General features: G+C 39.7%; 1 protein-coding gene across 1 annotated transcript in view; it reads right to left on the bottom strand.

The window, feature by feature from the left end:
* Positions 1–6589: 6589 nt before the first annotated feature.
* Positions 6590–25701, bottom strand: part of adgrb1a (adhesion G protein-coupled receptor B1a) — a 289509-nt gene continuing 270397 nt past the window's right edge. Inside the window, exons 25-28 of the mRNA XM_072259584.1 lie at positions 22300–22335; positions 22099–22203; positions 11403–11456; positions 6590–7521 (exon numbers count right to left, since the gene is read on the bottom strand). Of these exons, the coding sequence (XP_072115685.1) occupies positions 7324–7521; positions 11403–11456; positions 22099–22203; positions 22300–22335 (393 nt within the window). The 3' untranslated portion in view covers positions 6590–7323. The remainder of the gene's footprint in view (positions 7522–11402; positions 11457–22098; positions 22204–22299; positions 22336–25701) is intronic.

Raw genomic sequence — 25701 nt, 5'->3', positions numbered from 1 at the left:
ATGGAAATGTAAAAAATAAATGCAGATGCAGGAAAACTGAAATAAACAGAAAATGCATGATATATGCCCCATTTAAGGCAGCATTACAAAGAGAGAAAAATGATCACAGATCAGGTTGACAGTCTTTTATTAGAATAAGTGTCCCTTTCTTATAGAACCTGATTAAAGTTCATCAACTTGAAAGATTAACTCTATTTCTTTCTCCACAAATGATGCCCGACGACCTCACTATTTCCAGCATTCTCTGTTTCAATTAAATCATTGCACCGTAGTCTCACTTTTAACTTCCCATACATTAATCTGAACTGTGGAAAGAGATATAAAATTAATTCCTGATACTTTCACCTTGAATTCTTAATAAATTCTCTTTCTTACTTCAGAACATTTTGCAGCCATTATTTCGTCAATGGAATTGTTACATTTCATAAGAATCAAGACAACCCTCACACGGGGGAAAAATAAACCTCAGGTTATCATAGCTTTCACAGAAATGCAATTAAGATAATTGAAGCAGCTTTGCAAAACTATCTTTAGTGTATAATTTTAGAGAGAAATGGTAGACAGGGCATTAATGTCACCTTTTGACACCCACACACAAGGGAAAGTCAAAATTGCAATCTGAGACAAAATTAGAATAGAAAGAACAAAATAATTTCTTACTGAAGCAGCTGGCAAAGTGAAAAGTATCATCTGATCCAATTGATCATAACAACTCTTTATATTCATTCCAAACTATGTTAGGGGAGCTGACTAATCTATGAGCACCAGATCAAATTCCTTGAAGATCCAAATGTTTATTTGTACATTACCTTTTTGGGGTAGTTTAATTGATCAGAAAATAAGCAAGTTATCTGAGTTTAAAATGTTCAAATCTTTATCCATCAGTATAAGTGGGGGAAAACTGCATTTCTAATTTGTTATCAAAATATTATTGTTGCCAATTATAAAATGTCACAAATGTTAATGCTATTCTAATGTCCTATTAAAAGTCTACACATGTGATTTGGAACGAAAGCCAGGAAGCATTATGTGGCTTTCTTCTGGATTCTTCTAAGCCTCAGTGTATTTTGCTTCTGGTGAACTGCCAACCTTGCTGAAAACCTGATTAAATTGTGTGGAGGATTCAAATGAGTCATCAGGCATCACTGTTACATTTTAATTAGATCTTCACTTGCCTTGGACAAAGAGCTAGTCATGCTGGCTCAAAGCATCTTCTGAATAGTGCAGTCAATGCAGATTCAGAAGTATCCACATTCCGCTGCTTTAACCCAACAAGTGCTCTGCTCTTGTTGAGGACTAGGGATTTAATTTGGTCCACTAATGACCAGCTTACTCAGACGATAGCTATACCCGTCATTAACCTTCTGATTCCAGTCTGAAACCATTTTTCTAATTTTATGTCCTCATTGCTGTGTGGATGAACCACCATAAATTTGTTGAATCAGTTTAAGCCAAGGATATTTGATTGTGAGAAATGAAATTTAGATGACTGTAAGGCAAATAATCATGTCGTTATATTCTTGTAGGTTCTTAAATACTGCATGAATAACCACGGGAACCTTAAGTACAATCTTTAAAAACATATATTCCTATCACATACATCCTGAGACTTATTTACCTACTGCTTCCTTTCAAGCAGTTGTAGCAATATCGAATTTTCTCTCTAAATGTGTGACCTTACAGCAATTAGCCAATTTCATAGTAGAAGCTTGTATTGAATGTCTAATCAGGATGACTCCGGGAGATTGAAGGCTGACTGTGTGTTTAATGAGCACTGAAGTGTTCTTGTCTATATCTATGTACGTTGCAAAAAACCTACCCCAGAGTGGCAAAGAATGCAGGACTAATAGTATCACCATATGTTGAAGCACATAAAATTGATTGCATCGTTTAGACAAGGGATCCCTTTCATTTCATATAATAAAAATCAGCCGTCTGGATTTCTCGTAGACAAATCAATACCACAGTAACTAAAAGACAAAGGAAACTTAAGCCAACATATTTCAAAGAATGCATACCCACTCTCTACTATCACAGTAACTGCCCCATGTCATGCAAGCTGAGAAAATTTATGGCAACGGTGAAAGGTTTCATACTGGTTTATTGTACAATGAGATTTTAGAAAATGAAGGCATATGGCTCAGTCAGCCAACAGCAAATTATGCTTGATTATTACTGCCAGTTAAAGGCTATGATTCAAAAGGTCATGACACCTCAGGGAGAAGGCTAATCCTTAGCTGATGGATGTAACTTATTTAGCCTTTTGTTTTGGAAAATAGTGCAACTGCCATTTCTAGTCTGGCATAACCATGCTATTTATAGCCAGTTTATTTATATAATCAAACAGAGGCGTTCAGCAGTTATTTCACATGACTGCACAATTCCCAATATTGAGAAGAGCAATATCTTTTGAATTGACAGAACACCCCTGCAGCACAGAAAACATTTGTGATTATGCAAACAGGAGATGATAGAAACAATGTACTGAAAAGCTTCTGAAAATGCACACAAAGTTTCACTTTAGGTACTTGTCAGTTTTTGAAGCCAGTGGAGAATATGGGCTTTAAACCCCAATTTAGCAATCTTGCGATTCGTTAAAGAATTTTGTAAGCACCCTGCACAATAACAAACTGCTGTCTTCACAGGCTAACCTGTTTGAGGAATAGTACACAGTCTTGATCAATTTAAATACCCCAGGGATCACATTAAATCATCAGCAGTTCTACATTGTTCTGCTGGTACTGTATTTAGCTTCCACCCTGTTTGTTAGGTTTGGAGCTCCGCCACCGAAATGTACATCCCAATGTTGCAGGCTAGGTTCACAGCTGAACTCCAACACAGTAAACCATAGGAAGTCCAGTGATAGAGCAGGAAATTATTGCATTCTCTGTCACTTTGCCTGAGAGGTCTACATGTTGAACTTGCACCAGGTTGGATCATTTGACTGGCATGATATTTATCTGCCTCAGCATTCACTTCTTCCACCAGGTGGCTGCAGTGTGTGACACCTACAAAATAGTTACTCATCTAGGCTTATTTAGCAGCGTCTCCCAACCCTCAGTCTCAACCATAAAGGAGGCCGTCAGTTGGTCCATGCACAAACCACGCCCTACAGAGACCCCTTACTGATTTCATCACCATCACTGGGTCTAAATCCTGAAATTCCCATTGCAACATAAATAGAGAAGGGCATCAATGATTCAAGAAGCAGCTTGCTGCTATCTTCCAAGGTGTAAAAGAGAATAGACAATAAATTCCAGCCTGACCAGTGATACATTTTTCAAATAAATGGATTCAAAAAGTCTCTACAAAGGTTCTTCTCATAATTACTACCCAGAAACTGCTCTTGGGAAGAATATGTATCGACAAAGGACATGAAGATCTGGGCTGATCATTATCATCCTTACAGCACCCACAGGAGAGGAAGGCAGGAGTCTGAGACAATGATTAAGAAAATTTAAAGACAATATTAGAAACAAGATCTGAACATAAAACGGTGACTAGAGCATTTCTCAACAATTTTCAAAGAAAGATGGCACTTCCATGAAGAATCAATTGAGAATTATGAAGATATTTACAATGAATTTAATAACAATGGCACAGGTATACACCTTTGATAATTACTTCACTGGCAGGTATTGTAGATTTTAAGTAGAAAACGCTAAATCTCAATCTTCTATTACATTTCATGGTTCACTGCTTCTTTTGCCAAAAGGACTTGTAGAAAATTCTCAATGCACTTAGAGTAGGAAACACTCATCAAGCAAGACACATCTCTGGAGAGAACAGGCCACTTGGTAACTCTGGCACAGACTTAGGTTCATCACTGTTTAAAAGAAAGTCTATCCGAATAACTGGCTCATTCTTTCAATCAGCATTATCCAGTTTGCTGTACTTCTAACTTTTCAAGACTTTCTTTCAGATTTTTGACGTTTGGCTTTTTTTTTATAAGAAAATGTTTTCTTTACATATTAAATATATACAACATTTTTTTGAATAAGGGGATCAGAAAACATGTGTTTTGAACACTAATGAGCTAAGCCTTGTTGAATACCCCAGAAATTTAACTGATTTGTAATTAATCTGTTGATAAAACTCATACCTGCTTTTCTTTTGAAAATTGATCCAGTACTGATGCACCTGCATTAGAGAAATTCATCCTTTCAAATCACTACTCAAAATTTGAAATATGAAATGAAATTTACTCACAGAATTTATGTGAAAAAATTCACCTCAAACATTTTCTTTCAACTTGCATTTCCAGACACGTGCAAAAGATGTGGTTTTGCATTATGGAAAGTTGGAATAAGGCTGATTTTCAAGACGACACCTCCATAATGAAAAAGCTGGCTGTACTATGTTGAAGACTATGACAGAATTAATATAATCTTATCAAGGCATTCCAAATCCCTAACCATTAGCTGAATAGAAAATTACCTTTATGATCTCTTAGGTTCTAATGCCAATTAAATTAAATCTCTGCTTATGGAACCATCAACTAGCAGTTTTACTTTATTCACTTCTGGGTGAAAAAAATAATATTTCTGTCAAGAAAGATTAGTATGAGTTCTCAATGGGTTGACTGTGGATTGAAGATTATGGATCTGGGCTAGATGGAAGGGTGGGCAGAAAATAGCACAGAGTCCAGGAAGAAGAGTGATCATTCAGATGGGGGCGGGAAGGGTGGAATTGGTGGGTTTGGGTGGATTAATTGGGGTGAGAGACTATAGTAGACAGGGGTCATTGGGTTGGGAGATTGGTAGGGTAATTGATGGGTCAGGAAGTGGAGATCCATATTTCATGACATCAATGGATTTGTGGTGAGAATCTGTAGGTGATAGTTATGAGGTTAAGTTTGACAATTGATGCTTTGGTAAAGAGATCAGTGGGTTTGGTGGGAGATACATTGTGGTCGGGGAGATAGGTAAGTTTAGGCAGAAAATTTATTGCATTGCAATTGATTGATGGGTCAAGGGGGATTCCCATGTGTCAGGAGGTGTGGTGGTGGATTATCAGAGATTTGTGAGGTAGATCATTGGCTTAAAGGGGAAGACTTGTGGAACAATGACAAAACTAATTGTTACTACCTCAGTTTTAGTCACCCTGGTTCAATGCTAAACTTGGCTACTGTCTGTTCTCCCAATGACCATGTTCTTCAGGTGTTCTGGTTTCCTCCCACATTCCAAGGGCTCGCAGGTTGGTAGTTTCACTGTCTACTGCAAATTGGTAGAATCTCGGAGGAACAGAGGGGATGTGAAGAGGCAGAGAAAATTATGAATGGATTTGCTCTGAGCTGGCATAGACTACATGGGCTGAATTGTTTGTCTTTTATGTCTTGACAAAACATGGTGAGTTATGTGAAGCCATTGTTGGGCAGTGGGGGTATCAACAGGTTAGGGAAGGCAAGAGATTGCTGGGTTGAGTGGGAGATTAGAGATATTCAGTATATTGGACATGAATCTGGGGAGAGGTATGTCACTACTCTCAAGAAAGCTAACAATAATCATATCCAGTTAACTAAGTCCACCACCCTGCTTCCAAGGTGAATGACAGTATCATCCCATTGAATGGTGTGGATGGAAATTACATCAGTTCCAAAAGGTGAATTATCACTGAAAACATCCAGTAGAAATTCTAGAGTGGTTCAATTCCTTTTTGAAATCAGTTTTCAGAACTGGAGAAATGAAATGCACATTTCAATTTCTGGTTTTTAAAAAGCAACCTGAAGGAGTAACTGAAGTGTGTGATTACTGATGGACCTTCTACTGAGGACAGGAAACCAGTTAAACCCAACCCTTCCTTACAATCACAGGACGAGTCAAGAAACAATGATCCTTGACTATTTCATTTGTTTCCTCCTTGGGGGAAATCACAAAATTATATTCGTCTTCTGTGGAGAATGGTTAAGTCAGCACACAGAAGCAAGTCGAGCTCAATTATACTTTATATTACACAGGAGAGTCCACTTTGATCCATCAAGTTCATGTAGCCCACAGAGCAAACTCATTCCCCAGTAAATTTCCTTACAGCTGATTCACCATACATTCCTATCAACTCCACACAGACTCTGCCCCTTGCTTACACTGAGGGCTATTTACAGTGGCCAATTAACCTAACAATCTGCACACATTTTAGACATGACAGGAAGCCAGAGAAAATAGGGAGAATCTCTAAAAATGGCACTGGAGGTCAGAACTGATCTTGGGTTGTTGGAGCTATGATCCATTAAACTACCCTCTCAATACTGTACAATACTGAACAGACTGCACGAAGTAGCTGGAGGTGTGGTCCAGCAGTATCTATGGCAATATAGAAGAAAATGAAATTATCAAGAGTACTCATTATTCTCACACATCAAATAATGACAGGTAAATATATCTAAGCGAAGCTCTGTTTCAAAGAACTGGCAGAGAGTTAATGTCCCATGCTGTGAGAAAATGTGAGGATCCATTTTTTTTTGAGCATTGATTCTTCAAATGATTATTTCTGATAATAGTCACCAAATAAGTTTATGCTCGTCTAGTTCTCATTTTTAGATCAGATATAATTTTTCCTGGTCCTTCATAATGAGTTTTAGTAAGTACACTACTTATAGTTTACATTTTTATTAGAAAGGACACATTCATTTGTGCTCTGAAAACTGTACAGAAAAACTGACAAACATGGATATAGGAAACCAGTACCAGTTTAACCAACCATAAAAGTAGAATCTTGTAGGTCAACAATTATTAAACACGTGGCATAACATTAGCTTTACTCTGTTGTTGTACAGAACACTGTTAAAGTTTGTTAACTTAACAGGAAAATTAAACACAGTAGAAAGATATTTAAGCTAAAAGTCAATAGGTGTAATAATTACATATTATACAGCAGGGTAGCCAAGGCCTTGTGCTTTCAATTTATATATCTAAAATCTTGACAGGTACATCACAGTTTTTAAGTATGTTCATTGTATTTACTATTTGAAATTTCATTTTTATATAATACACAATATGACAAGAAAATGCCATTAAATTTTGATGCAAAAAATGCTTGCATATCAAGCAATCAACACTAAACTGGTTACTTGTTTTTTTTTGTATATATTTATATATATATTTATATATATATATATAATTTGCCCATTACTGTCTTTGATAAGAGCTTCTGGACTACGAGTATTGAGTTCGCTAGCGTGTTTTCTCACTGCAGTGAGACAACACGACGCTGACTGCATCACAAGGTTTAAAACAATATCTCTCTGAGAACAAGATATCTGTACTGTATAAGGTTTCAAAAGAAACCAATCTGTTTTAAAATTTAAAAAAAAGGTCGCTCCTCAGATCAGACTTCAGTCTGAAGGTCAATGATGTCCTGTCCACCAAGTGGTATCGTAGCTCCTGTTTTCTCCCATTCCACTGTTCTCATTTCTAAGGGAGAATGCTGAGTGGGATCCAGTTCCTTTTTCAGCCATGTGGGCGGAGATTGTATTTTTCGGATCCCTTCCCAAGGCCGCTTGATTGGAGTCTGCTTCTCCTGCTGCTAATATGATGAGAAGCTTGTTATTTACAAGTAAGACCAAGGAACTAAGCTCCAGAATTAGAAATAAAGGGCTTCCTATTTATTTGAATTTTATCAACTAAATACATGCAAGATTCAAGATAAACGCAGAAATCTATGGAAGCATGCTGTGTGTTCATCAAATTCTGGAAAAAAAAAGACTATACTTTCACTTGCATATAAAAAACACAAGAAATTCTGTCACTGCTGGAAATCCAAAGTAACATATACAAATTTCTGGAGAAACTCAACAGATCAGGCAGCACCCATGTAAGTGAACAAATAGCCAATGTTTCAGGCCAAGACTCTTCTTCAGGACTAGAAATGACAGGTAGGTGGAGATGGCCAGATCAGCCATGGTCTTGTTGAATGACAGAGCAGGCAGATAGCCTACTCCTGCTCCTATTTCTTAAGAAAGGAAGGAGGAAGATGCCAGAATAAAAAAGGTTTGAGGAGGAGGAGGACGATAGCTAGGAGGTGATAGGTGAAGCCAGGTGGGTGGGGAAGGTAAACGGCTGGAGAAGAAGGAGAGTAGAGTGAACCACAGGAGAAAGGGAAGGAGGAGGGCACCCAGGAGGAGGTGATAGGCAGACAGGAAGAGATAAGAGAGCAGAGTGAGGAATAGAAGAAGAGGAAAGGGAGAGATTTTTTTTACTGGAAGGAGAAATCAATATTCATGTCATCAGATTCGAGGCTAAAAAGATGGAATATAAGGTATTGCTCCACCACCGAGGGTGTCCTCATCTTGGCACAAGAGAAGGCCATAGACTGATATGTCGGAACGTGAAAGGGAATTGGAATTAAAATGTTTCGCCACTGGGAATTTCTGCTTTTGGCAGAGCGGAGGGCCTCGATGAAGTGGTCCCCCAATTTATAATGGATCTCACCAATGTAGAGGAAGTCTCATCGGGAGTACTGGACACATAGACATCTCTGGCAGATTCACAAGTGAAGTGTTGCCTCAGAGATGGCCCATGCTGAGCTCATCATTTTCCTCAACTTTACCTCCAACTTCCACCCTGCCCTTATATTCACTTAGTCCATTTCTGACACCTCCCTCCCCTTTCTCGATCTCTCTGTCTCCATCTCTGGAAACAAACTGCAGAGCAGCAAACAACAGGAATTCTGCAGACGCTGGAAATTCAAGCAACACACATCAAAGTTGCTGGTGAATGCAGCAGGCCAGGCAGCATCTGTAGGAAGAGGTGCAGTCGATGTTTCAGGCCGAGACCCTTCGTCAGGAAGGGTCTCGGCCTGAAACGTCGACTGCACCTCTTCCTACAGATGCTGCCTGGCCTGCTGCGTTCACCAGCAACTTTGATGTGTGTTGCAGAGCAGCAACTTGTATAAGTCTACTGATTCCCACAGCTGTCTTGACAACCTCTTCCACCCTGTCTCCTGTGAAAATGCTATTCCCTTTTCTCAGTTCCTTCATCTCTGCTATATCTGTTACCAGGATGTGGCTTTCTTTTCCACAGCATCAAAGGTGTCCTTCTTCTTCAACAAACGGGTTTTCCTTCCTCCACCATTGATGCTGCCGTCACCTGCATATCCTCCATTTCCTGAACAACCACACTCACCCCATCCTTCCACCATCTGAACAGTTAGAGATCCTTCTGTTCTTACCTACCACCGCATGAGCCTCTGCATCCAACACATCAATTCTCTACGACTTCCACCATCTCCAAACGGATCCTACCACCAAACATATCTTTACCTCCCCCTCTTCATTTTCCACATGGATCACTCCCTCCGTAACTCCCTTGTCTTCCTCTCTCATCTTCATTTATGGTCCCAAACAGTCCTTCCAGGTAAGGTAGCGCTTCACCTGCGAATCTGCTGGGGTTGCCTATGCATCTGGTTCTCCTGATGTGGCCTCCTCTACATTGGTGAGGGCTTTCGTAAATTGGGGGCTGCTTCATCGAGCAGGAACTTCCAGGTGGCTAAACATTTTAATTCTGATTCCCATTCCGATATGTCGGTCCAAGGCTTTCTCGTGTCATGATGAGGCCACTGTCAGGGTGGAGGAGCAACACCTTATATTCCATCTGGATAGACTCCAACCTGATGGCATGAATATTGATTTCTCGTCCTGGTAAAACAAACTCCCCCCACCCCCCTGCTCCTCTATTTCCCATTCTGGCCTCTTACCCCTTTTACTCACCTGCAAATCACCTGGTGCCCCTCCTTCTTCCTTTACACCCAGGTTCCACTTTCCTCTCCTCTCAGTTTCCTTCTTCAGCCCTTTACTTTTGTTACCTGTCTGGCTCCAGCTATTACCTTCTAGCTATCCTCCTCCTCCTCCCCCCACCTTTTTATTCCTTTCAAGTCCTGATGAAGGGTCTCTGCCCAAATTGTCAACTGTGTGTTCATTTCCATAGATGCTGCCCGATCTGCTGAGTTTCTCCAGCATTTTGTGCGTGTTGCATTAAAATTGAATGCTATCTTTCTTTTTCAAGTTGTGTGAGAATATGCTTGTGGTGTCAGTTCCTGAACTGGACAAACAGAAATAATCACACTTTCCTCAGAGCATAATGGTTGCAGTGTGGTCATGACTACATAATTACCTCCTAGCTGAGAGATGGAAGTGGGGTCAGTGCAACACAATCGTTTGGACAGAAGGTTTATTGGACGACCATAAAGAAAAGACTAAGGAAAATTGGGAGCATTGTATTTGTGACCTCACTTACACATAAAATTCTTCAGTCTTTTAAGCCATATAATTGGTTTGCACATAGAATACATTCACATTTGACAGCGCACATAAATGGAACTTTAGGCTGCCATTACTGAAATCTCCCCAGGGGACGACTTGATGGGACCATTAAGAATAAATCCTAATGGTGTTTGTTCACTTTACAATCTTAGTGCATCTGTTTCTGCACACTTCCTGATAGCAGTCATAATGTGAAATAGTCACTATGTTAAAAAGGCTGTATTTTTTGGTGCTTAGAAGAATGAACAGTGATCTTACTAAGACATGCAAGTTCCTAAAAGGACACGTCAAGGTGGATGGTGGGGCATTTCACTGGAGGTGTTTAAAGAGCCATTTCCTTTTGGTAGATGGAGGGGGAGATAGGAACGGATATCGCAGTTATAGGAGACCAGCACACAGAGGAGTTGAAGCCTGGAGTGAATCAGTCATAGTTAAATTAAATGATAGGGCAGGTTTGAAGGGCCAAGTGACCATTCCTGCTCCAATTTTCTTGTGTTCTTCTGCTAACTTAGAAACAGCCATCAATAAATTTTATGATTTACTGTCGTTTGTCTAGTTATTATAAGTCTTATATGGCTCTTCTGATTTAATGCAAACTTATGGAAAAACTCACTTAAAACGCAATTAGCTCCCTATATAATTCATACTACAACCTTCGGTATTCCTTAGTATTATGCAGTTTAATGGGTGAAAAGCAGCCAGTCATTGTGAAATAATATAATCTGCGAGGTTAGCACATTTTAAAAGAACTTCATTTAATTATCTTAGTAGGTTAGAAAATAGTTTTAAGAAACTTTTCTCAGCAGACTTGCTTTTGTGCAACTTACAAAGCAAGGAGAAGTGATAGAGGAGAGCTTTACGCCTGAGTGGTCTCAAAAGCTACATGTCGATCACAAATGGGGTCCCATGACAATTTTATATTCAGCCTAACTCTCTATCATGGCCTCTGTCAAATGCATCTTTCCAGACACGCTATTTTCCCTCCATTTATTTCTTGGCACACAAACTGGACTGCTGTAAGATGTTGAGTTTTGGGGCTCTCTTTGAAAATTCTTAATTACTAAGCCATTCAACTGAGCACAGTGCCAGGGGCATCCTGAAAACAGTAAACTGTTAAGAAGTCAGTTAATAAAAACGTCACACTTACATTGAGACTGGCTTTATCACTTCCTGCTGATGAAACACTCCATCGTTTCACAGCCTATTAACAAAAAAAACAATTTTAAAAACTAAAAGTACAGAACAGCATTAATAAGGGCCAGTACTACAATACTGCATAATATGCATTACAAATACCTGCTGAAAGTGTAGTAACAATATTTATTTATTTATATTTATTTATTGAGATACAGTGCAGAACAGGTCCTTCTGGCTCTACAAGCCACACTGCCCAGCAACCTCCAAGTCTAATCACAAGCCAATTAACTTACCAACCAGTACTTATTTGGACAGTGGGAGAAAACCTGGGCACCTGGAGAAAATCCACATGGCCAAGGGGAGAACATACAGACTCCTTACAGGCAGTGGCAGGAATTGAACCTGGGTTGCTGGTACTGTAAAGAGTTGTGCTAACCACTATGCTACTGCGTCGTTCCACTACAGAAGCTCAAACATTAGCCAATATGGAGATGCTGATGAGCTAAATGTTGGAGATTGTCAGCATTATGACAAAATAATTTTATGGTAAATACAATTCAAACATTACACTTATTCAAACGTGATTCTGTACTTGACAGGACTCAAAAGGGAGAATGCTTCTCCTGGCTGGAAGGAATCTAGAACCATGCGTCAATATCTAGGAATAGTGGATTAACTACCTAGGACTGAGATAAGGCGAAACTTTTCTATCAAAGAAGGTTGAAATCTAATATGTCGTATATATTTAAGAAGATGAATAGACCTCTGGACACAAAATTTATCATTGAACATAAATGTAGCATTGAGTTAGAGGATCAGGCAAGATTATAATGTATGGTAGAACAGACTTGAAGGGTTGAGTGGTCTATTCCAACTGTTTTTTCATGCATCCATTTGTTTTGATCTAAATAATAATGTCTTTCTATCAGAAGTATTGCCAATACTTTGAAATTAACTTTGTATTGCTTGGATTGGACTAGTCAGAAGATAAATTAACATGAACATAGCTTGGTGTTAAATCCTTTGATGGTGTAATAATTGTCATAAATATTGTGATATATAGTCAGATATATATCATATCTTGACCCATATGAACATAAGAAGTAGGAACAGGAGTAGGTCATATGGCTCGTAGAGTCTGTTCCGCCATTCAAGAAGATCATGGCTGATCTGGCCATGGACTCATCCTCCACCTACCTGCCTTTTCCCCTTAACCTTTACTTCCCCTACAATGCAAAAATCTATCCAACTTTGTCTTAAATATATTTACTGAGGCAGCCTCCACTGCTTTATTGGGCAGAGAATTCCACAGATTCACCGCTCTCTGGGAAAAGCAGTTCCTCCTCATCTCCGTCCTAAATCTACTCCCTTGAATCTTGAGACTCTGTCCCATAGTTCTAGTCTCACCTAGCTCTAGACCCAACATTGAAGGTTGTGGATTCAAGCCCCGTTCTGGTGATCAGAGCACAATCATCTCATTTCATATTTCAATTCCTATGCAGTTACACTCGAAAATCTAAATGTTAATCTGAGCCCATGCCTCCCCTTTCCATGAATATAAAGAAGGTCCATTTGGATTCTTCTGAAGAATATGGGATTTAGTTCAACAACTTAGCTCGTACTTGACCTTCAATCAATATAACTAGAACTTATTGGCCTACCCATTATTGCATTGATATTTACGGAGGCTTCTAGTGCAGATAGAGGCTACAACAATGACTGCAAAGCCCTTTGTACGTTGTGAGATTGTGAAGGACACTGAATAAATGCAAGTCAGTCAGTCAGTGCATCATGACAACACTGTACAATTTTACCGCCTTCAGATTTTTTTTTTCCATTTTCCACGATTTACAATTAAAATGGAAAAGACAAAATGGGTAAAATGATTACAAATAAATTTAAATTGACACTGCTAACACTGGCCAACATTAATTGGTATTTTCAGAGGGAACTTAGGTGCCAAAATTACAAGACTTGATACTGCAATGAGAGTGCTGGCTTTGGTACTCGAATGCAAAATTTGGACAACTGCATGGAGAGGAAAGATTTAGAGGCAAATGGAAGTAGTTTAGATGGGCTTCTTGATATGGACGGATTGGGCCAAAGGGCTTTTTCCATGTCATATGATTCGGTGACTCTAATTATAATAAAGGGGATGTTCATAATTTCTATTTATTACATTAAATGTGTTAAATTTAACTGAATATATATTATATATTCTATGTGTTTGCTTTTTTTTGTTGAAATTTGTGCAACTTGTTCTTTTTTATGCATTGGGGGGGGTTGATGTTTTTCATATTTTTCTTTGAATGTATTCCATGGTTTTCTTTGTTTCGTGGCTGCCTGTGGGGAAGATGAATCTCAGGGTTATACACACTTTGATAGTAAATGTATATTGAATCTTTGAAATTGTAATAGTTATTAATTCTTTGGTCCAAGCATGAAGAGCAACTTAAATTCAGAGGTGAGCTGACAGGCAGCAGCAACCAATGTAAAACAATGACCATTAATGGCATCAAGAAGCTTTAGAAAAACCTAAATCAATGTGGATCTGGACAAAACCCTTGTATATACAAAGCCATGTCTAACATAAAGGTTTTGCTTGCCACAGATTATCACCTCAGTGTTGTGACCAAGGCTAAGTGATGATAAGTGACTTCCCCTCGACTATGAGGTCAAAAATCTGAATGTTCAAAGAATGTTCTGAATGTTGATGAATGCCATTGTATTTTAGATCTACAGAAGGGAGCTCTAGTTGGGGATGATAGCAAATATTTGTAAATCTGAGGATGACTCAAAACTTGCCACTGCCAAGAACTGCAAAGCAGATAGTGTTAAATAAATGAAAACAGGATATTAACAAGCTGGTGGAATGTAACACATAGGAGATGGAATTTAAAGCAGAGGTTTGTGTGGTGATGTATTGTATTTTGGTAGGAAAATGAGGAGAGATAATACAGCATATTGTTCTAAAAGGGGTGAAGGAGTAAAGAACCTCAAAGGAAATGGGCAGAAATCAGGAGCAAAAACAGAAAATCGATGGCACAAAACATGTCAGAGGGTATGGCAGACAAGGCATCAAACCCCTTCATGTTTCTGCACAAGTGCTGCTCCAACAACATTCAGAAAGCTTAGTATCAGTCAGGAATAATCAGTTGGTTACATGCTAGCCCATCCATCAAGAGGTTCCCTTCGAATGTAAGTAACTTGTTTCCACTCCAGTTCCATGTGTGACTGTTTTCCATGTGGGGAGGCTGTTACACACCAGCTAACAACTGGCCTTTATAGAGTGTGGTCTTGACCAAATGGCAAGGAGATCCAAGACAAATGTGAGCCAGCAACTCCATCTCTCTTCTTTCCCTCTTCCTATCCATCTTAATTTCCCTTCCTAAGATCTTTATCAATAGCCTTGACATTTCTGGACTAGAACATAGAAACAGGCCTTCCAGCCCACAAGGTTGTGCCGAACTAACGAGACTGGTAATCACAATTCCCAATAAAACTAATCTTTTCTACCTACACAATGTCTATATCTTCCATTTCCTGCACATTCATGTGCCTATCCAAGAGCCTCTTGAACACCTCTATTATATTTGCCTCCACAATCACCCCAGAGCGTTTCAGGTATCCATTACTCTGTAAAAAAAACTTTCACAACGCATTCCCTTTGAATTTACCTCTCACCTTAAATGCATGCCCTCTGGATTTAGACATCCCAACCCTGAAGTAAAGATACTAATATATCCTCTATCTATGCCTCTCAAAATCTTAAAAACCTCTATCAGATTTCCCCTCAGCTTCCAATACTTTTAAAAAATTTATTGAGACACTTGCAGAGTAGGCCCTTCTAGCCCTTCAAGCCTCGCTGCACAGCAACCTCCAACTTAACCCTAGCCTAATTACGGCCAGCTACATCGTGGTTGACACTCAGCTGGAAGGCCGAAGAAGCGCTATAAGGATCAGATGAAGAATGTTTCAAGGAAGAGCAAGATCAGACCCGAGGACCTGGAGGAGGTTGCTGCTGACCGTACCACTTGGCGACAACTCTGTAGGGAAAGAACAACCAGAAGACAGGAGAAGAGAGCCAGGAGAAATGTAGCCGTGGTTGCCACCACTACTACATATGCATGTCCCACCTGCAATAGCGCTTGTGGGTCCAGGATAGGACAGCATAGTCATCAAAGATCTCACCGTTAAAGCAGTGGACGTCATCAGATTTCGATGGACAACCGAAGAAGAGAAGAATTATGGAACAATTCACAATGAGCCAATAACCTACGAATCAGTACCTCTTTGGATTGTGGGAGGAAACCAGAGGACCAGGAGGAAACCCATGTGGTCATAGGAAAACATACAAACTCCTTACAGACAGCAGGAGGAATTGAACCCAGGTTGCTAGTACTGTAAAGCATTATGCTAACTACCATGCCACCATAATACTCCAAAGAAAACAAGTAAAACAATACAAGTTTGTCCAACATTTCCTGATAGCCCATGCCCTCTAATCCTGCCAGCATCCTGGTAAACCTCTTCAGCGCCCTCTCCAAAGCTTCCATATCCTTCCTATGATAGGGCAACCAGAAATGCATGCAATACTCTAGATGCAGCTTAACCTGAGTTTTGTAAAGCTGCAAAATTTCTCTCTGACTCTTGAACTCAGTCCCTCGACTAATAAAGGCAAGCATACCATATGCTTCCTTAACATCTTATCGACCCGTGGAGCCACTTTCATGGATACTGACCCCAATATCCCTTTGCACATCAGCACTGTTAAAAGTCTTGCTGTTAACAAACACTGTCCATTTACATTTGATCTTCCAAAGTGAAATACTTCATATTTGGCCTGAAAACTCCATCTGCCATTTCTCTGCCCATAGAAGGAGTACCTTCATCATTGATGAAGGAAGAGCAGTAGATGTAGTGTATATGGATCTCAGCAAAGCATTTGATAAGGTACCTCATGCAAGGCTTATTGAGAAAGTAAGGAGGCATGGGATCCAAGGGGACATTGCTTTGTGGATCCAGAACTGGCTTGCCCACAGAAGGCAAAGAGTGGTTGTAGACGGGTCATATTCTGTATGGAGGTCAGTGACCAATAGTGTGCCTCAAGGATCTGTTCTGGGACCCTTACTCTTCATGATTTTTATAAATGACTTGGAAGTGGAAGTGGAGGGATAGGTTAGTAAGTTTGCTGATGACACAAAGGTTGGGGGGTGTTGTGGATAGTGTAGAGGGCTGTCAGAGGTTACAGCGGGACATTGATAGGATGCAAAACTGGGCAAAGAAGTGGCAGATGGAGTTCAATCCAGATAAGTGTGAAGTGGTTCATTTTGGTAGGTCAAATATGATGGCAGAATACAGTATTAGTGGTAAAACTCTTGGCAGTGTGGAGGATCAGAGGGATCTTGGGGTCTGAGTCCAGAGGATACTCAAAGCAGCTGCGCAGGTTGACTCTGTGGGTAAGAAGGCATACGGTGCATTGGCCTTCATCAATCGTGGAATTGAATTCAGGAGCCGAGAGGTAATGTTGCAGCTATATAGGACCCTGGTCAGACCCCACTTGGAGTACTGTGCTCAGTTCTGGTCACCTCACACAGGAAGGATGTGGAAGCCATAGAAGGGGTGCAGAGGAAATTTACAAGGATGTTGCCTGGATTGGGGAGCATGCCTTATGAAAACAGGTTGAGTGAACTTCGCCTTTTCTCCTTGGAGCGACAGAGGATGAGAGGTGATCTGATAGAGGTGTATAAGATGATGAGAGGCATTGATCGCGTGGATAGTCAGAGGCTTTTTCCCAGGGCTGAAATGGCTGCCACAAGAAGGCATAGGTTTAAGGTGCCTGGGAGTAGGTACAGAGGAGAAGTCAGGGGTAAGTTTTTTTACACAGAGAGTGGTGGGTGCTTGGAATGGGCTGCGGGCAACAGTGGTTGAGGCAGATACAATAGGGTCTTTTAAGAGACTTTTGGATAGGTACGTGGAGCTTAGAAGAATAAAGGGCTATGGATAATACTAGGTAATTTCTAAGGTAGGGACATGTTCGGCACAAATTTGTGGGCCAAAGGGCCTGTATTGTGCTATATGTTTTCTATGTTTCTATACTTACCTTCATCAATCAACTACTTGCAAAACTCAATCAGTTAATGAAACATGATTTGTTCTGCACAAAGTAATGTTGACTGTCTGTAATTATGCCATGGTTTGCCAAATGTTCATAAATCTTATCCCAAAGAATCTCCACCAGTAACTTAGTTGTTCCAGACCTCAGCAATCTCATCTCTTGCCTATCTCAATAACTTGGTGTACACCCAACTAGTCCGGAGGACTGAATTACCACAAATTTTCTTTAAGGGGCCCAATACTACCTTACATTTTATCTTGAAATGCCCCAACAAGTTAGCACACTACTTACTATTCACAAACACGTTCTCGTATTTTGTAAATACAGAAGTAAAGCACTCATTTAGGACCTCATTCACATCTTCTGGCTACAAACACAAAATCCCTCCTTTATCCCTGATTGGTCCTATGCGATCTGCCGTTATGCTCTTGCTCTTCAGGTATGCACAGAATGCCTTGGGATTCACTTTAATCCTAATTGCCAAGGATTCTTCAGGGCCACTCATGGCTTTCCTATTTCCCCCCTTGAGTTCTTTTCTGGCTTCTTTATATTCCTGAAGGTTTTAGCTTCCTAAACCTACTTCCCTTGACATCTAAGGTTTGCTAACCTTGTCATCCTTGTCCTTCTTTCTTACTGGAACCTCTCTGTGCAGTTGATTTTTACAAATGGCTGAAATATCCAAATGTCAAATGTGGACTTGGCCCATTAACTCTCCAGTTTCATGACTAATAGACTAGTAATTCTCCCTTCTCCAATTTAATATTCTTTTGCAAGATCCATACTTATTTTTTTAAATCTGTAGCTATCTTAAAACTTAAGGATGATCGTGATTGTTGCTATCCAAGTCTTTTCCCACTGGTCAGTCACCAGGCCTGACTCATCCCTCAACACCAGGCCCATATGGCCCCTCCTCTTCTTGAACTCTCTACAGATTGATTTACAAATCCTTCTTGGATGCATGAAATAAACTTTCCCTCATCTGAACCTCTTGAAACCTCCCATCCTTGCCTGGTCTGCCCTGCATATGACTCAGATCCACTAATGTGTCTCAGCTTTCCCTGCTCTCTTATTTCAACTGAGGACAAACAATAAAATCTTGCTTTGCCAACAATAGTTGTGCTCCTTGAACCAACCAAAAACACCAGCAGCTTCTCAAGATTGGATAATTGATAGCATCTTTGACAGGGATGCCCAGACAGCATAATTTTCAATACAAAATAAGACAGTGTCAGTGAGGCTCAGGTAATTTACAGAGCATAAGACAATAAAATATAGAACAGTAAAACACAAGAACAGGTCTTTTGGCCATTGATGTTGGATGGAACTAATCGAGCTAATTACACTAATCCCTTCTGGTTGCACATGGTCCAAATCCATTCTCTGCGTATTCAGAATGGACAAGGGGTCAAAATTGTATATGACTTTAGCTTAAAAACAGAACTTGCATTCATTCTGTGTCTTATATGCTTTTAAGGCTTTCCCTCAATAATTCACACTTAATAAAATATATACTCACAACTAATGAAACAGGTTGAAGAGCCTGTTCCTGTGCTGTACTCTTCTATTTCAAAATGTAATGTGATAAAAAAAAAATGCAGAAGCTATTTTGTATGCAGTAAAGTTCAGGAACTGAAGAAATAATGCCTAGCTTTATCCCCAGGGTTGTAGAATTAAAACCAGCCATCTTAGGTTTGAAGTGAGAGTGGAGAGATACAACAGGAATTTGAGGAGCAACATTTTTCACCTAGAGGGTGGTCAGTATATGGAATGAGCTGCCAGCATTAGTGGCTGAGGCAGGTATATCAACAATATTTAATGGATACTTGAACAGGTACTGGACATGAGCAGGAACAATTTAGATGGATATGGGTCAAATGTGGGCAAATGGGACTAGTTTAGATGGGAATCTTGGTTGACGTGGACTAGTTGAGCCTGTTTTCATACCCTGTGGCTCTAAATAATCTGTTTTGATCCAATTTGTTAAGGAATAAATGCTGGATTAAGACAGTGAAAACACAAATGTGTTGAAGAATCGTAAGTGGAACAGACCGGATGGTTCTTTACGTTCCTACAGTTATTACTATCACAGATGGTGGCATTGTCCATTAGTGTTAAAAGTTACACTTTCACACATACTCAAGATGGCAAACAGTTTAACACATCATCATAGAGAATCTCTGAAGATACAACACTTCACCATCACAGGCCTCCTCACTAATCTCCCTCCTGGCCCGTTCACATCCTCCCTCACTTCCATTCAGGGCCCCAACCAGTCCTTCCAAGTGAGGCAACACTTCACCTGCAAATCTGCTGGGGGTCATCCATTGTATCTGGTGATCCCGATGCGGCCTCCTCTATACTGGTGAGACCCATGGTAAATCAGAGGACTGCTTCATTGAGCACTTTTGCTCCATCCGCCAAAAGCGAAACTTCCTGGTGGCCAACATTTTAATACCAATTCCCATTCCTATTCTGACATGTCAGGCCATGGCCTCCTCTTGTGTCAAGTGAGGCCACCCTCAGGGTAAAATAGCAATACCTTATATTCCATCTGGGTAGCCTCCAACCTGATGGTATATCGATTTCTCCTTCCAGTAAAAAAATCTCCTGCCCCCTCCCCCACCCCTTCTTCTATTCCTCACTCTAGCCTCTTATCTCTTCTGACCTGCCTATCACCTCGCCCTGGGTCCCTTCCTCCTTCTCTTTCTCCTATGGTTCACTCTCCTCTCCTATCATGTTCCTTCCTCTCCAGCCCTTCATCTTTCCTACCCACCTGGCTTCATCTTTCACCTTCCAGCTATCTTCCTTCTTGTTCCCCATCTTTTTATGCTGGTGGCTTGCCCCTTCCTTTCCAGTCCTCAAGAACAGTCCAACCTGAAACATCAAATGATTACTCATCTCCATCGATGCTGCCTGACCTGCGAAGTTCCTGCAGCATATTGTGTGAGCTACAATGAAATGTTAGCTTAGGCTATGTGTTGAAGTCTCTGCAGTGGGCCTTCAATTCATGACCTTTTAATTCAGAAGTGGGCGTACTGCTGTAAAGCCAAGGCTAGCATACCTAATTTCACACTCAGAACATGCTCAGCAGGCAATTAATTAGTTTCTGTAAACATGAATGCCAACAAAGATCTATTATTATAAAAATATATATTTAAGTAAATGCACCACTAGCGAGGTTTTAATTGAAGTACACAAAAGACAATGGTTTTGGCAAGTTTGTATTTTCCCCTGGAAGGTGGTCTGATAATTTCCATAGTTGACTATCATATTTTCCCCCAAAAACCATACATCTTGACACCATCCCATCAAGTCGACTTCCCGGCTATATAACGGGTCATCACCAAGGTCAACTACTTTCACTGTTGAACATTCGCAATTCTCTGATTGAACTTAATTAATGACAATATTACTATTGAGATATTAAGATAGGCAACTAACACAGTAAAAGCAAAGTTCAGGGATGTGATTTTGACAAGTTTTGGAATTTTTTTTGGATTGTCTTTCATTAATCAGGGAAATAAGTTTAAAGAGATTTGTATTTGTCCTCTGATTTGGCTGAAGTGCTTTTTCAAATAACCTACATTTCAAAGAAAAACTTTGTTGAATCAATCAAAATTCTCTTGTGAGGTCTCTCAAGGTATTAAACATTGACTAGTGGTGTAACGTAGACATAAATGTTCGGGTACCAGCAAGTCACAATACATATATGGAAGAGGGGATTGAATATATTTCTATGTTTGCAAATGGCACAACACTGAGTGTAATTTTGAGCTTTGAGGAGGATACAAACAGGTTCAAGGAGATTTGGGCAAGCTGAGTGAATGGGCTCATACTTAGCTACAATGGCCCTTTGTCTTCAACTCTCCAATGGTCATGGTTACAAAGGATATGTATCAGATATACGTATACATGTCTAATGTATATGGTACATTTGACATGCATGTCGAATCTATGGAACACACTGAAGCCAATGCATCAATATAATATGTCCAATGTATTGTACAGATTTATCCAATGTAGCCATTAGATATATATCAGAAATGCATCCAATATATCTAATTTATCCAGGGGAAAGGTATAAATGTGAAATTATGCACTAAAAACATTGAAAGATAGTATGTTGATTACTGAGGGATTGGGAAATCCTGATGTACAAAGGAATCTGTATACCAGCCACTAAAAACAAACCTGCTGTTTAAGAAAACAAATGGTATATTGGCCCACATTGCAAGAGATTCAGAATACAGAAGCACAAATGTCTTCCAAGAGTTATACAAGACTTTTAGCACACACCTGAAGAGTTATATGTAGTTCTGGAATCCTTTTCTAAAAGCCTGTACTTGTCACAGAGGGAATGCAATGAAAAGTTCACTAGACTAATTTTTGGATGGAGGAAGTAAGTGAACCACTGGAGAATGAGAACGTCACTCTTGTAGCTGCAAACCAAATCATTATTATGACGAGATAGCATGTATAATTTGCAGTGAAGCTGTGACAATAATTTATGGCCATATGGACTACATGGGTAATGTAGAAAGGGTTTTGAATTTATGAGCCCTCTTGGATTACAGATACCCATTCTTACTTTGTTGTCCACTGTTGGAGATTCTCTATCTTTCTCAGCGTGCTGAAGCTTCCTGTTTAGATCCTGAAACATGTCCTGATGCCGTTTTCTTGTGTGCATTATTTTCTAGAGATTGAAAGCAAGACATCAGTTAAGATGCAGCTGAGTGCACCTGGTACAGAATCAACACATAAAGCAGTGAACTTAGCAGAAAGGGCTCACCTCAAAGTCTAATTCGGCATATCTAGATTTTCTTCTCTGGAAAACAAATTGGACAATTAGTAACATCTTTTTAGAAATAAATAGCAAATTACGATCCAGATGGGGCAACTAATCTATTCTATTTTAACAATCACAACTCCACTTCATCGTTGTCATCGTAATGTTTTTGGAGTTTCTTCATTAGGTTTTACCACGTTGTGAGGAGCCAGGGGAGATTTGGATAATGCCAAGCCTTTAAAAGCATTCTCTAATCTTGAAAATCCAAAAACATTTTGCTCAGATTGACAAAAAGAACTTCTTTTTCACTGGGTAATCGGTATGGCACTATGCTTAATCATTTTAGGCAATCTCAAGTCAATTCCTTGATGAAGTGGCCGTAGCACACTTTGTCTTGGCAATCTCATTCAGATCTGCTACAGGATAGCTGATGAGTGAAATTAGATATTATTCTGCTACAGCAAGAGACATTTGGAGCTTAATCAGAGTTGTTTTGCTGGCACAGAACTTCACTTTGCATCTAATTGTGTAAAACCTGACCCGAGAATACTTCATGCTGACACTGATTTTTTGAAAGAAAGTGTTGACTTAACTTTCTTGACAAACACAGCAACAAAAAAAAATTAAGAGAACTCAGATGTAAAAGGTTATTGAAATAACTCTTTGTAAAATGAGAAAACACTACAAACACTTTTCATTTCCCCAGACACATAACACAAAGACATAAATCATTCTGGAATGCTGACCACATCACTTCAAGCAGATGTCACTTTCAATATAATGGTACTCCATACAAAAACATTTTACAAAGCACTTACTCAGGGAGATAGTGGTCTGAAGTCATTTTGGGTCAAAGCACAATGATAGATGTAAAAGGATTATATTATATAAAGCAGATCAGGGTTTGGACTGGGGAGGAATGAGCCCTGTAAAGTAGCTGCTTCAAACTGACACTGAGGTTGATGGATCAGGATCCTCTCCAACACTGTTCCTTTACTTTCTCTTTTATTCTGCAAGCCATAACTCAAGTATATTTAATAATGTCTACAGATAGTCAAAGATTCTTCAGGTTCAAGGTGATCAGGTTTAAACAGCTCAAATTCTTAATAATTTACTGTCAGTAATGTATTTTGTTAGATTTACGTGAAAACTCTAGTTAAATGATAATGACATGTGATCTTAGTTGGGACCGACGCATCCAAATTACAACCACAGGTACACTAATCTTTCAACTGAGGACAAAAGTTACTGAATAATTCTAGAACACAGAGCACAGAAAATCTACAGCACGTTACAGGCCCTTCAGCCCGCAATGTTGTGCTGACCATGTAACCTACTCTAGAAACTGCCTAGAATTTCCCTACTGCATAACTCTCTATTTTTCTAAGCTCCATGTACCTACCTAAGAGTCTCTTAAAAGATCCTTTTGTATCCGCCTCCATCACCATTTCTGACAGTGCATTCCATTCCACGCACCCATCACCACTAATTCTAATGAAGGATCATGAATGTGAAACACTTAACTTTGCTTCTCTCTAAACATCTATTGCCTAACTTGATGAATATTTCAAGCACTTTGTTTTAATTCAGATTGCCAGTACCTGCAATTGATACGTAAACACGGGGAATTCTGCAGATGCTAGAAATTCAAGCAACACACATCAAAGTTGCTGGTGAACGCAGCAGGCCAGGCAGCATCTCTAGGAAGAGGCACAGTCGACATTTCAGGCCGAGACCCTTCGTCAGGACTAACTGAAGGAAGAGCTAGTAAGAGATTTGAAAGACCTGCAATTGATGTTGTTTGCTTTTCAGTACTCAAATTGCGAGCGAAGGTTTGGTACTATTGTAACTGACAATGCTAGTGTGACAATACTGACTCCAAATCTAGTGACCACCAGAGGGGTGCCAGAAATGGGCTTAAATTTTGGTCTACAAATATTACTCACATTCTTCTTGGAATGTGTCTCTTAATTCTTATAAGATTTATGCAATTCATGGCCATTCATTTCTTCAATGCCTTGTTTCAAAAATAATTTTTGCGACATCTTAGCATTGAAATTGAAGGCTTAAAAGCCATAATAGACACATTTTATGACCATACCAATGATATGTGACCCCTCATCACCTAGTCTCCAACTCTTAGCATATTTGATTACATCCACCTTCTTCTAAAATGGTATGTCCATTGGTTAATCAATTTCATAATCTTCAATGTTTTTACTAAAACTAGCTCATCTCTTCCAATGGCTCTGTTCTTGCTCTTTCACTGTTGCCTCCAAACCCATCAAAGGTCAGTAACATCACGCAAAAATCCAGCATTATGTTTCACTAATATCCAACTCCATGTCAGGAAAGGCACAGTCACTCTTTCCAATGTCCACTAACTTGATTAAGATTCAGGTTTAGTATCACTGGCCTATGCCATGAAGTTTGTTGTTTTGTGGCAACAGTACATTGCAATAATTAAAAAAAGACTATAAATTACTAGTACATTAAAAAATATTAAATTAAATAACTAATTCAAAAACAGAGGGGAAAATACTATGGTAGTGTTTATGGATTCATTGTCCATTCAGAAATCTGATGGCAGAGGGGAAGAAGTTGTTCCTAAGTTCTCCTCAATGGCAGCAATGAAAAGAGGGCATGCCTTGGGAGGTTTGGGTCCTTAATGATGGATGTTGCCTTTCTGAGGCATTGTCTCTTGAAGGTGCCCTGGATGTAGGGCAGGCTAGTGCCCATAATGAACCTGGCTGAGCTGACAACTTTCTACAGCTTTTTCTGATCCTTTGCAGTGGCCACTCCATACCAGATGGTGATGAAATCAGTTTGAATGCTCTCCATAGTACATGTGTAGAAATTTGTGAATATCTCTGGTGATGTACCAATTCTCCTCAAACTCCGAATGAAATACAGCTGCTGTCGCGCCTTCTTTGTTATTGTATTAATACGTTGGGCCCTGCATAAATCCTCAGAAATGTTGACACCCAATAACTTGAAAATGCTCACTCTTTACACTTCTGATACCTTGATGAGGAATGGTGTGTGTTCTCTCAACTCAATTTTCCCTTCCTGAAGTCCACAATCAATTCCTTGGTCTTAATGACATTGAGTGCAAGGTTGTTGCTGTGACACCACTCAACCAGCTGATCTATCTCACCCCTGTACATCATCACCATCTGAAATTCTGCCAACAATAGTTGTGTCATTGATACGTTTATGGATGGCATTTGAGCAGTGCCCAGCCACAGAATCATGGACGTAGAGAGAGTGGAGCAGTGGGGTAAGCACACATCTTTGAAGTACACCAGTGTTGATTGTCAGAGAGGAGGAGATGTTATTTCTCATCTGTATAGACTGTGGTCTGCTGGAGAGGAAGTCAAGGATCTAGATATCCTGCAATACTAT

The sequence above is a fragment of the Mobula birostris genome, chromosome 1 (assembly GCF_030028105.1).
Source record: "Mobula birostris isolate sMobBir1 chromosome 1, sMobBir1.hap1, whole genome shotgun sequence".
In the NCBI taxonomy this organism is placed as follows: Eukaryota; Metazoa; Chordata; class Chondrichthyes; order Myliobatiformes; family Myliobatidae; genus Mobula; species Mobula birostris.
The sequence above is the reverse complement of the archived record's forward strand: the minus strand, read 5'-3'. Positions and strand labels throughout refer to the sequence as shown.